At 45.4% G+C, this 14,285-nt stretch overlaps 1 protein-coding gene across 3 annotated transcripts in view; it reads left to right on the top strand.

Annotated features, from left to right (window-relative positions):
- Positions 1-14,285, top strand: part of HNMT (histamine N-methyltransferase) — a 288,374-nt gene that overhangs the window by 209,689 nt on the left and 64,400 nt on the right. For all 3 annotated transcript variants that reach the window (XM_069616534.1, XM_069616533.1, XM_069616535.1), the window contains exon 5: positions 10,643-10,773. In XM_069616534.1, the coding sequence (XP_069472635.1) occupies positions 10,643-10,773 (131 nt within the window). The remainder of the gene's footprint in view (positions 1-10,642; positions 10,774-14,285) is intronic.

Here is a 14,285-nt window from a genome sequence, read left to right as displayed (position 1 = left end):
TTGGGTTTCAGGTCTGGCAAGTAGGAGTTCACTCTCCTCAATGGACACACCGAATCACTCAGTGTCAGGATCCCAGTCTCTTCGGCCAGTGTGATACCTCGTATGTAGACCTTAAACATCTCCCAGAGTGTGCCCTGAGACTCCACAGACCCGGTATTGAGTAGAAAAAAGTCACCAATGTTAGGTCCATAAATATTGAGTAGAACCACCTCCCGACCCAGAATAGAACCAAACAATAAAACATAGCACCCCAGGGGGTCTGTATGTGTTACCTTATGTACACATTTGAGGGTCTTGTGGATGAGGATCATAACTCCACGGCTTTGAGTAGAGTAGTTGGTGTAGTAGCGCCAGGGACCCCACGATCTGTCAAATCTATCACACCCCTTAGACAATGCGTGGGTTTCTTGTAAGAAGAGGACCTTGACTTTGTGTCGTTCAACATCCAGTTGCAATTTATGCATTTTAACGGGGTTACCCAATCCTCTGATATTCCAGCTCATACATGCAATGCATTCATCCGCCATCAAGGCGGTAGGCTTGTTTCAGTGGAGGCATGGCCAGGCGGGAGCATGCTCTGTGGAATTTAATCCAGACTAGAAAGGGTCGTAATCTGGTGTGCTCAATCTGGGAATAGTCCGAAACTTGTCTCCTCAATTGCACGCCAAGCAGCTTTTCGAACATTTGACCACCCCTCCCTCCCCCACCCCTAACCACCTCCCAATCATAAGGGTGACACCGCAATAGAACATCAAACCAAAACAGCAACAATCACAACTCTGTCTGGGGGGCTGGGCATGAAGGAAACATACTGTGGTGCACAATTTAGAGATAAAACACAGAAGGATAGTGGAGGCCATGGATGGGGCCAGATCCGGACTCAAGTCCTCCCAACAAGGCTGGTGCATCGCAGAAAGAGATCGAACAGTAAGTTCCAGCGCCAATCTCATGGGTATGTATGGGAGGTTTTCCTCACGGGAGAAGTCAGGAGAGCTAACAAGAGCGGCAGGATACAGTTGCTAGCCCGGTAAGTGATTGTCAATGAACTTGGAGCCCTTCTCCGGGATAGTGAAGAAGAAAAATTTGCCCGCATGCTCGACCCTCAATTCTGCTGGGTACAACACAGAGTATTTGACCCCCAGCTCTCAGGGTCATTTCTTGGTGGCTACAAAGGTTTTGCCCTCCTGTTTGATAGCCACAGAGCAGTCCAGATATAGATGGATCCTGTCGGAGCCGAGTAGCAGTTCCCCCTCGTTTCTTGCTGGGCATAGTAGAGCATCTCTATCTCGATAGTTTAGTACTCTGGCTATAATGGGATAGGGGAGCACCAGGCATGGGTTTTGTGGCTAAGGATCAGTGGGCCTGTTCAATTGCAAATTGAGGTGAAAGCTTTAGGGAATCCAATAAAGAGAGAAGGGTACGTTCCACGTACACTTCCATGGGGCTGTCAATTGTATCTTCCGGAACGCCGATGATACGCAGGTTATTCCACCTGGACCTAGGTTCCAGGTCTTCGTTCTTTTTACTGACAACTTGGAATTGTCTGGACAGCGTGACCACTTCTGATCTAAGTGTATTGATGTTATCCTCTGCCAAACCAACCCTAGATTTCACCTCTGTCACCCGGGTATCAGTCTTTTCCACCTAGGCTTTGATAGAGCTGATAGTCCTGCTCATATCATCAAGGTTTGAGTGGACTGGAGTGTAGTGAACCTCTCCCGCATATAAGCCATCATTTTCTGGAGGTTTGCGGATTCAGGAGATATACTGCTGGGGGGCCTCGGCTTCAGGTGGTAGTTTGTTTGGCTTGTGCGTCAGCCTTGGCAAACAGGTCTCTAGAGCTTTGTTTTCTGTTGGCCCCTTTGGTCAGCTCCAGGATGTCCACCACACTCCGACCGCAGCACTGGACCCGTCACAACCTGCATAGGATAGAGTGGGTTGTGTCGTCCCCCATAAACACTGCTGTATTCTGCAGTCCTGGACCGCGCTGTGGGTCCTTGGACCGTTCCAATCAAGCAGACAGTATCCGACCATATCCCCAAACTGCAGGCAATTAGTAAAGTTCATGCAAACTGGGTAGCGACTCACCCAACCAGTGGTGGCATGCGAAGAAGAGTGCCAGGGAAGTACACAACCCATCAGGGAAAGCCCAGTACTAGGGGAGGCCAGGCAGAGCTCATGGGTCGCCACGGCATAGAAACGGATCATCCGTCTTGCCCTGTGGAAGTAGGGTAGGATGTGGGCTACCGCTTCCAGAAGTCATCCGCTACACCAGTTCAGTAGGGCATGTCCGCCCCTCGACCTCCTCAGGCCCAGAGTACGTAAGGGTGACGGTCTGCGTGGTGGATGCAGTGGTGGGAGGCATCCAGGATCAACGTGGGGTTCATGTAGTTGACACCAGCACCCAGCAGGGTCCCTCCAGTCCCACAGGGTCCAGTGAAAATGCCCCATGGCAGGGCTTATCATGTAGCTGGGGTGGCAGCAAAGAGCCAGGCACGTGGAGGCCCCACTGTTTCCCTTAGGGTCGATTAAATAGAGGCTGGTTCACACGGCCGTGTGTGAGCTGGTGGTAAGTGCAGGGGATCTGGTACCTGCAATCTGAGTATGATGAGAGTCCCTTGTTCACTGAGATCACTGTCTACCGCCAGATCGCTGCAGCTGCCTTATCTCACACTCAGCCCAGCAGCCAAAGATGTCCGTACAAGTGATCAACTCAGATCACGGTGTCCTCCACTAAGGCGGCGCGGTAATCACTGAAGTACATTATATGTGCAGGGCGCGCCGCTCATACAACCTGGTTACCCAGCCTGGTCCGGAGGTTCCCCGGCAACAAGTTATCATGGCAGTCATGCAGCTGGGTCGGAGGTGCCGCCATCGAGGGTATAATAGGTCACCCGATGCCCAGGGTCCCAGCGGTCCCCAACGCCACCAGCTATGCAAGCCGGGAGCCGCCGATGGAGGAAGTCTCACAATCTGGTGCTATGGAACAATGGCAGCCCCTCCCCCACCATGGCCTCAGGAGCCTTGCTCTGCCCACTAGTGGCAAACCGCGTCCCTTGGAAGTCTTAGGCAGGTCGCGATCCTGGCAGCAGTCAGTGTGCAGACAGATGCAGATTTCTCAGTTACAGTACCAGATAGGAGAACGGCAATAAGACAGCATCTGCACAATGTTATTAGGTACCAGTCTTGCTGCTTTTCCTAAAGTAACGCAGCACCAATGAGGATGATTAGTGCCTTAGAATGTAGCCCAAGACGGAGAAACTCCATCAGGTGGCCATTTCTCAACTGCGCAACAGCACTCCCCCCCACCCCCAAACATGTTATTTCTAGAACACCTCAGCTCTTGCTAATTACTTTGGGAGTATTTGTAGGCTGACCTCCAGACAACCAGACACAGAATAAATACAACCTTCTAGGCAAAAATGCCTGGAGCACCTTTTGCAGGAATAACAAAGTTTTGCTTCCAAAAAGAAAAATACATGTCACAGGGGCATTCAAACCCTAATCCCACAGAGCACACTGGTTAGTTCATAGCAGATAGATTATTTTAAAGGGCAGTAACATCTCTCATGATGTAAACTATATACAGTATCATCTCATCATTCTCATTGGTTGGCCCCTATATACATAGTGTCGGCCCCTTATCGGCCACTTGATTGTGTACAGGCACGTTATAAATGCCTCACCATATCATATATCATATGATTGGCTGTGGTTTCCTGTGTCGATCTTCTTCCACATGGTCCTTGGCCCTGTTGATTTTACACCTTGGCAACACATTTGGTTCATTAGATGAAAAAGACTCTTCTCCCCACATCTCGACCACATGATGTGCACCTGGTAATCAGACATGCGCTCAGTGGATACTCTCGAGGTCAAGATAGCTTCTTGGAAATGCAAAGGAGCTTTGTTCGATCCCAGACACTCTGGCGCCTCCACCATACCTCGCCACCATTGACCTACATTTGTTACCCTCACCTCGAGCATCTCACAATACAAATCACAGGAAATTCTGTTTGTGCCTCACCCTTCGCATCTGCCCCCTCCCTGGACTGTCCACTGCGGACACACTAATCACTTAGTTGCTGAGGGATTTCAGAGTTCGGACAGTGGGCATCTGGTAGATCAAATAAGATAACTGGGGGTCTGGGTGCATGCATGCCCTAAATCTGGGATACATGCTTTAGCAGCCCCAGACCTCTGGCCTGCCTCACATGAGATTGTGCTTCATGGACAGGCACAACCCTACCCACGCTTCTCTGTTCACGTTCCTTTCAGCTTACATGGGCCTGCAGTGTGAAACAATAAAGGGTTACATCTTGCTTGTTGAAACAACCATCTATACTGCCACCTGAGATGGGAACAGGTATAGGAGGGTGTATTCCTGCTAAGGCCTACGTCTATCATGTTCTGGTACTGGCTCCCAGCCACTCCGGGCCTGGCTTCCAAAATGGCAGCAGTTCAGTATATGTTTGCCACTTAAAATGCGTAACGTCTTCAACCTCTACATTTCTACATCCCATCGTCCCTTCTAAACACCTCCCGCTCCCCTCTGCCACCTCGTACCCATAGGTATACGCACCCCTAGAGTATTGCTCTGAATCTGAACTGCTTGGGGGGACAGGAGAGCTTGGTATGCATCCCAACATTCTCCCATTTAGTTAATCCTACATTAACTGACTCTGCTGCTATTCTCTTTGCTTCCTCATACCTGCACGTCCCTTCCTTTGGCACCCAAACTTCACATACATCACACAAACCTTTGCAAGCCTGGGCATACTGTTATGGGGTACATGCGGGGTAAATGCACCCTCCATCGCCTGCCAAATCCACCCAATGCTCAGTGTTATTCTCTGGGTCTGGTAGGACCGTGGTCAACATTCCTGGAGGGTGAATACTCCACTTTTCCCCACCTTATGGGGTTTGTTATGATCAACTGTTTGGGCCTGCCCATCTTTTGTACCACTAAGAGCGCTATTTACCCCATTTGTAACTATCATCATTGCGCTATAAGGAAGAGTCTTTATACAACATCGAAGGATCATCTGGTAGGTGCAGAACATCACCCACAATGTACTAAAATGGGGACCAATATCTTCAACAGTTCTCCCATCCAGGATGGCGCCCATGAGAACATGTTATCGAACCAGTCGTCTGCGTAAATTCCACCCTCAGTATGCATGTTCATCTATCTTCAGCTTGTGCAGGGACCCTATAATGTGCTTCAGGGACCCATTTTCAGCATCATTTGTAGGTTGTAGGTGCAACATGATACTCCAATGTTCATACAAACCCAGCTCCCCCTTCCGTGGCCTATTAGATGGAATTTTGCAACTCTTTATAGTTTTGCTGTTACTTGTCTAAACAAGATTATGGGCGTGTACTTTTTCTTTTTCTGACCAACAGTATGGCCAGTGTTCATGATTAATCAAACAGAACAACATTTGTTAGCCATAGCATTTTGGGAAAGGCAGTGGATCAAGATTCACTTTAAGTACGTGAAGTAGATGGGGGTGGGGGCAAATAGAATGGGTAGATCACTGTGCTTGATCATGCATCTTCATAGAATTACCCTGATGCTGGTGATGGGGTTCTGATGAGAAAGTGCCTTCTTCCTCCAAATGGTAAGTTTCGCAAATCTCCTTTATGTCACTTTAAGTATGGTGTCATGTTATTAGGCATTTTGTAATCCACCATTACCATGATGAATTTTGTTAAAATACAATAGAAAATATCAATGCAAAACCTTTGCTAAAGTGACATTATCTTTGCAGTTTAAGCAAACAGTACACCCATAATTCACCAGGAACCGTAACTCGGCTTCCATGTTGCGAGGCTCAGATGCCATGCAAAACAACATGATTAAATCACAAATAATGTAATCTGTGACACCACCAATGTGTGATGAATTATTATTATTTTTTATTCTTGATAAAGCGCTGCATGCATGTAGGCCTCTGACTGCATCAAAGACACATTTCAGCAGAGCGACAGAAGGAGTCGGACCCAGTAGAAAACAAGACCGGTATTCAGCTGAGTTAAAGAGTAGAGTTTTTATACTTCTCTTAATTGTTGTCAAAGATTGAGGTGATTTAATAGCCAGGGGCAGAGCATTTCACTCTTGTGGAGAATGAAAATGAAAGCTAGACTCGCCAAATCTTTTTAGGCGAAAGTGGGGTCGGTTCCGCTGCGGATTATCAGAAGAGCACAGCACTTGGCTGGGTTGTTTCAGTGATAGTCTCTTGCTAAGATAAAAGGGAGCGCAATGTGCGAGTCAATGGGCCTCATTACGACCCTAGTGGCCGTGGTATGCACGGTGCCGGTAAGGTACCGGCACCGTTCATACCTGGCCGCCACATTACGAGTTTCCTCCCGGGTGGCGGTATGCACGTCCAGTCTGGCCAGACGTGCATACCGGCACCCGCGAGCAGACCAGGATGCTAACAACGGACTCATCATTAACGGGTCCGTTGTTAGCATCCTCCCCATTCTCATTGGGCCCTATGGGGGCTCAACTGGGAATGAGGACGTACCGGGTCCCGAAAATGGGAATTACCGGGCCCGCAAAAGTCGGAATGGCCCGGTAATTCCCTTTTTCGGACATGGGTTTGGAGGTAGCCATGCCGGTAATGACGGCATGGCTACATCTGAACTCATAATGAGGCCCAATGTCTTATGTCTAATTCTCTGCTCAATTGGAAGCCAGTGCAGTTCTCTCCTGAATGCTGTGACATGATCTTGTCTAGATAATCCAAACACTGCTCTAACAGCCCCATTTTGAGTAGTCTGAAGACAATGGATGTTGGCCTGTGAGGTGCCTATCAATAGACTATTGCAGTAGCCCAACCGTGAATTCACGAGTGAGGTTGCCAGGTATGGCCTGATATGGTGGAACAGCTTGATTACATGACCACAGGTGGAACAAATCTGTGATACCTGTTTCTTCATTGATAGATCAGCATCAAGAAAGACCCCAAGAGTTTTCACTGAGTTACTAACAGCGATAGCAGTACCAGCAATTTCAAAATGTGTGTATTGGTTATGGAGCGTCTTCAAGCGAGGACCAGAGGCCATGATGAGAAGCTCCGTTTTGAGCCGTTCAGTGCGAGAGAATTCTGTGCCATCCAGACCTGTATTTTACAATAAACAAGATTTACTTTGGCGGTATCCTTAAGATAATCACCAGATAATTCAAACAGGATCTGGGTGTCATCCGCGTAATTCGCAAATTGGACACCCAGACCATCAATTGACTTTTGCCATGCTGGAATACAAGGATGAGTAGAGGCAAAAGAGCCTACTCAGACCTCACACTTCTACAAATCAAGTACCAACAGAATCATAAAGGTAAAACAGTTTGTGGTTATGTGGTCCCGAGGGAAGGATACAATCTCAAGAGGGGTGTGAATGTGATTCAGTAGCAACCCAAACCGCAACGTATAACAGTCCAACATAGAGGAATGTCCACTTAAGGTTCTATAAAAATATATACACTTTAATTAAACACACCATATCCAAGAATAACTAAATAGAAAAACACTACCCAAAACCCACCTATAAGGAAAGAACACAGAATAGGCAAAGGTAGCTAGATGCAGCACTCTGGGTAACGAATCAGGTGTGAGAAATAAGTAAAAGCTGCAGTATTCTTGAAAAGGAATGTTCTTCAGTGCAGAAGCTATGTAAGTAACCTAAACTGTGTCTAGGGCCCAAAGATGGACCAAGGGACAGTAACAGTCAACTTAACTTAACTTGTAGTGGTTCTGGGCCAATCAACAGAGTCAAACCAGTTTTCAAGCTGTTGTTCAAGCAGTTTGAGACCCAGATCATGTGAAGCGAGTTGTGTTGAACCAATCTGCGAGCTGACGTTGAGTCGGTTTTAATCTGGTGTTTCAGAGCGATTCAAAGGCGACATCAAAGCCCATTGGTTGAATGCCAGAAGTGGCAATGGTGCTTCCTGTGGTTCAAGATGTGAGGAACCTGGTTCAAAAGCAGTTTGACTGTTTTGAGGCAATGATAACAGGCTTCCTGTATGTCTTGGCTCTCAGGATGCTGTGAATGCCAATCCAAGGATTGAAGGAGCAGATTAGTCCTTGTTCTCAGGCTCCCAGACACAGGGGAGGCTGGCACACAACTGTAAGGGTCCTTCAGCACAGTGAGGTCCTGGGTACCGTTGTGGCTGCAGAAAGGCAGGTCTTGTCCCAGTACTATTAGTGTACCCAGTGGTCCCTGGGGATGGCTAGGGGACAGAACTTCCTGCTGCGTTGGCCACCCAGCCTTAGCCTCACTGGTGTAGGTCTTTGGGAAAAATCAACTTTCCCAAAGAGTTACAATGAATTCCTCCTTAAGTGTTTGTCCAAAGTGAATCAAAGAAGGAGTGGGAGCCTTTTCAATTAAAGGAAGAAGCCTGCACCTGTTTGGAGTGAATCTAGCCTGCTTTAGGGGTCCAAGCCTTGATTTAGTTATCAGTGGGCTTTGCTTATTGATATCACACTCTAAGTGCTTTGTGGTACAAGAAGTGGAGGGGACCGGAAGGGAAGATTGAGACAGAGAGAAATAAGATGGTTGAACCTTTCTCCAGCTGTAAAGAGCTCCCTCTGTCTACACTAATCCCAACCTTCTTCCCTTGCCAATAGAAGGAAGGACTTTTGGTATGCAGCACCCTGGTGTGATGCTGCTCATTTTGTCTATAGGTGTGCCCTTTGATTCCTGTTCCCAGGACAGCTGCCTGTGGAGTGGCTGTCTCTCTGGGGAGGGTGTTACATGCCCTCACAAAGGAACAAAGAGAGGCAGCCCCCAAGGCCACAGTCTTGCTAGGCACAAGGACAGTCTGTCAGGGGGCAAAACACATATCCCTATCACAGCTGAACTGCACTCACAGAGCTGACACGCAGAGCTGCTTGCAGCACTGACACATGTGACAAATTGAAGTGGCTTGGATAATTACAAGAGATGCTGGCCACCAGTCTCTACACTCAGGTATGGCTTATATTTACAGTTTAGCTTGCGACTAGGACAGCATCCTCATTGTTATGTGGTTTTTGGAACAGAAGTGCATATCTTGAATGCAGCCCATGCGCTGCACTGCAGAGACTTGGCTCTCACTGCAGCTGTCAAATGAGTAACTGTGTCCTTTGAACCTGCTTTGTGCCACTATAGAGATGGTGCTCCAGATCAAGCTACTGATGCACCAGGACACAACTGTACACTATGCTTTTGACATGGAGATTATGAAAGAGAAATCTGATTACCAGATTACCCTTTCAGAGATAGAATTACCCGCATATTTGTATAAATTGATACAAATCTAAAAAGCCAGGGCATCTATTCCCTTACCAGATGGCAATTCCTCACACGATGACATCACAAATTGTCATACATTATATCGCGGATGACCTCACCAATGGTTACACACTCTGCAACAAACAATTTGAGGGCAGTTTAGTGTTTACTGTGTAGTCAGTCAAAATCATTTCAGCCATGTCCCTGACCCCAACAAGCCACAGAAAGTGCCCCCTAGGCCTATCTTGCTGACGTGGTCACTTTAACCCCCACATGCAGATCCTTGCGTCACTGGTATAACAAGTGAGCACTTTGCCCAGGGCATGGCTTTTGTGCATGCCCTGAGCCCCACCAAGCCACCCTAATTTACTATTGGCCCTGGACTTCGGTCTTGTCAAGTCGCCACTAATGATGGCCTCTGGCCATGGTCAGTAGGCACTCTGTCCGGGACATGGCCTTTGGCCAAGCCCGAGGTTTGCCAGTCCATTGTTCCTGTTTTGGTCTGCAGAACAAGCCTCGGAGCAACTCCATCGACCTGTCCAGTTCCAGATCCTGAAATCCTCTGGTAGGTAAGAATGGTTGTTTTTCTTTTTTGGGAGCATAATGCACCTCTTTGTGCCCTCAAATCCTGGCTTGGGTCAGAGAAATGTAGCGTTGGGCCATTGGAAAGCGGGGTCTTCAATACTCTGTAAAAGTCCACAAACAACAATAGTGGTAATTTGAAAATGTATAGCTTCGTCAATCAAGTTAGACATTTTGCAAATTCTCAAACCACTTGTCTAAAAAAAAAGTCTGCAAAGACAGACCCCTGCGAGTAAGTTCATGAGCCAAACCCAAATATCCCTCATTTAATTTTGCAATCTTATTTTTAAAAGAACCTGCTGGACGGATTTACACCAAATCTGCAAAAGCACAACAATCTGTCCTCACCCCAACAACTATTCCCCCAAACCCTGTTAACGAAACGGCGCACGACTTTCCAAAACAATTCAGAGGCAGGCCTTTATTTTGTAATGTTCTTAATTTTTCATGCAGGTTTGTCGTACGACACCAAAGTTGTTATAAGCCGCCTTTGTGGAATGCATCGTTACCTCGACTAAAGGGCCACTTTCACCCACCTTGTTATTTTTACTATATTATTTTGCAAAAATAAGAATGAAATTAACTGAACTTTCTTATTTACAAAAAGATAAGGTGAGTGAGGCAGAACATTGTAAACATTGAAACGCATGTGTATGCTACATATCTATAATTGGTTGTATAGAGTTTCTCTGTCTAACTTGAAATCCAAATGGAATCAAATGAGAAAGACACTTAAGCAGAACAAATTGCTTTGTTTAATTATACCTTTATATTTCAGAACGTGTTGCCAAGAAATCCGATCTTGATCACGTCAACTTCACCTGGCATAACAAGACATCAGCAGAATTTGAATGTGAATGGAATGATAGAAAAGAGCAAAAGAAATATGACTTTATTCACATGATCCAGGTACAGCAATAATTAGAAAATATTTTTGAACAGACAAGCTCATAGAATAAGCAATGCACTATTGAGTTGATAAGGTGGCACATGCAGCAGTTGCACAGCACAGTGAGTACTGCCCAGGCAGATGCTGGCAGATGCTGGCAGAGAAATGCTAAAGAAAACACTCCGACTCAGCAGAGCATGCACTCATGTAGTGTTATGTTTTTTACAAGGTACTTCCTGCTCTAGGTTTTTTTCTGTCAGCAGAAGACAGAGCAATATCTTCAAGATAATAATATTCCAAACGGACCATCTACTAAAATATTATCATTCTCATGTTAAATTATTGTTAATATTACTAATGCTAATCTCTCTATAAAGCAGAACATCTGTTAGTTTGTTCCTTATACAATTCCACACCTTTCCACCAATCTTCACCAAGATGTGCATAGCTACCTGTTAGGACCCTCCAGACATTACTAGCTGCATGACATTTGGACACCCCCTTTCTCCAGAATTCAGCCCCTCACTCGAGACCTGGAGCAAACGTCTACACATACAAGTCCAATATTATTCTGGCTGGATCTTCAATTGTGCACAGAATAGCGCATAGTGGTTCGGTATAGCTATTCCAACAGGAAATAGAGTTCACCATACACTTACCAAGCTAGACGTAATTGATGACTCAAATATTCAATTATATATGCAAAACCATTCTGCACATTTGTATTAGTGGAGGCTGGATTCTGTCAAAGTTGTTAGTTTTCACAGCAACAGTTGTCAAGTTTGTTTCCAAAACTATTGCCGGTCTGTAAAACATAGAGGTTTGCCACAAACCTCATGAGTTTCATTCGTAATTTGATGCAAACAAAACAGGTCAATGCATTGCTTCAGTTTTAGTATAAGGTGCCAAATTACCACCTACATGTCCTGAACTAAAATGGGTGTACGGCAAAGATACTAAATCAGGTTGAACAGAAATCACCATACCTGTTAGTAATTCTCAGTATATGCTTCCTCATCTAAAGATGGTTGTTTTGGGATGTAGGATCCCAGGGGTGGGGATCGCATCTATTAACAGATTACGCAGTTTCTGGTGGTTGGTTAGCTTCATCCACTGTTCATCCTAATATCAAAGAGCAAGCACATGAAAGAGAGGTTGTTCTAAAAGCATGCTAATTCCCGTTATTGTTACCATCCGTGGACACCCATATTGGAAGATTAGAATTAATAAAGCCGGATGTGACGAATATACATCAGTTGTAAATACCTGATTTGTACTGTCCTTCTCTAAGTCTGTGATAGGGTGCCTCACAGTGTCTGTGCGGGATGAAACAAGGTTTCCCACCGGAGTACAGAAAAAGGTCACTGTTTCCAGTGTATGCACACAGTGCTCGTCCGTGCCACTTCTCTGACTATTGTTGCAGTGCAAAGTGTTGCTGTAATAGACGTGCAAAAAGCAGCGTTATAAAACTGTGTCCCTTTCATGTTGGTCGAAGTACAAACAATGCTAGTTACAGGGTTCGGGTTGCAGTCCAAACAAAACAAACGCTTACCGGTAATTTGAAAGTCCCACGAATTGTTTATAAACAGCGTTGTTTCGTGCTTTGGAAGTCAAGTGTCATGTGATTTTGCATCTGTTTAAGTTTGCAGCATTCCGTCTAACGTACATGGTCTTTGGTTCAACGTCACAAGTTCTCGTTGGGCGCGCTAGTATGTGCCCGAACGTCAGGGATATTGTGGATTGTAGCAGTCTATTGGCTGCTCATTGGGTAAGTAATCAGTGGAAAAGGGGATGCGGGCCCACCAGTTACTGTTGCCACACACTGGATAAAACAAAAAAGGGGGTAAAGCTGACATTCTAGTCACTTACGTTATTTGCCAGATGGATGCGTTATTGATGACAACTGAGTAGCCCAATAGCAAAATATACGTTAGTTCATATGCGTAGTAATGTAACCTTATCCCTGTTGGCGTCCATGCTGGGATTTCATTTATACAATACTGACAATTTGAAGTCTTCTGGGGCATGTATTTCCTCTACCCAATGGTCTACCATTGAGGCATTGCTTATCTGGTTCTTTAAGCAGCTTTTATGGTCACCAATTTGTAACTTTACTATGTAGAATTTTCTACATGGACACCATATTATATATATGACCTTGCACGAGTTGCAGTTTGTATATGACTTCTGTTTCCACGGATATTGTAGTCCCACATCTACCTCTGTGCTTTTGGATGTGAAGTTACAGTACATTCACTTTCCGCAAGGGAAGTGACCAGTAATTCGTGGAAGTCCCCATTGTTCAGTCAGGGTTGTCTGTTTAGCTGGTTTAAGGCTAACATTGTTACGTGTTAAATGTTCTTTGATGTTTTTACTCTGTCTGAATGCTACTACCGACCGTTGTATTAGGGAGTCACCTTTCTCCAGAATGTTTCAGTTCTTTGAATGATTCTCTTGATCGGGTTAGAGGTATGGCTATATGTGTTGACAAACACCAGTTTTTGTGGCTTTTCCTTACCTGTTGACCGATCTATATATTCCAATAGGGCCTCTCGATGGTTATTTTTGGCTCTTTTAAGAGCTGTTTTGGTAATACTGGATGGATAGCCCCTTCAGTGTAGTTGTTCTTCCATTTTCTTGGCTTCTGAAATAAAGTCAGATTTTTTTGTACTATTCTGTTTCAGTCTTAAAATCTGTCCTAACAGTAAGTTGTCCCTTACATGTTTCGGGTGGAAGCTTTCATAATGGAGTACCAATTTCTTATCTGTCGGTTTATTATAAGGTTTGACATAGGTGGTGATTGACTCTGTCTGCTGTGATGGTAATGTCTAAGAAATTCTGGGTGTCTCTACTGTAAATTGATTTAAATTTCTGAAACCTATCTTGAGTGTCGATCCATACCAGAAAATCATGCACTTCAGTTTGGGAGCCATGCCAGATGACAAATATGTTGTCAATTTATCGTCGCCAAGTCCGGATGTTATCCATGAACGGATTGCTGGTATTCATAATTTTATACCATTCAAATGCCTCCATGTAGAGATTGGCGGCACTTGGAGCCATGGCGGTGCCCACGGTTGTTCCATGTGTCTGTTGAAAAAACTCCACATTGAAATGAAAGTAATTTTCCACCAGACTCATCTCTGCACACCAAAGTATAAAAGAGATTGAAGTAGTACCTAATATATGGTCTTGTAGTAATTTTTCTCTAACATTTCTAGAGATGCCCTCTGGGGGATACTCGTATAAAGGGCAACCACATCCAAACCCAAGAGTATCTCTGTGCTCGGGTCAAATGGTGCACCTTCAACTTCTTTTATGATGTGCATAGTATCCTGCACATATGAGACCATCTTACGAACTAAATGAAATGCTCCATCTGATGCAAAGCGAAAATGATTTCAGTCCAGTTCTAGTCTGAGGGGTTGTCCGCATGGACAGTAACGCTATAGGTAGGCGCCTGGCCATTTCAAATTACTGCTGGCACAGACCTTCGGGAGTTTATTCTTCAGAATACCATTATGGCGTTCTA

This window comes from Ambystoma mexicanum, chromosome 9, assembly GCF_040938575.1.
Source record: "Ambystoma mexicanum isolate Mex_15411 chromosome 9, UKY_AmexF1_1, whole genome shotgun sequence".
Classification (NCBI taxonomy): Eukaryota; Metazoa; Chordata; class Amphibia; order Caudata; family Ambystomatidae; genus Ambystoma; species Ambystoma mexicanum.
The sequence above is the reverse complement of the archived record's forward strand: the minus strand, read 5'-3'. Positions and strand labels throughout refer to the sequence as shown.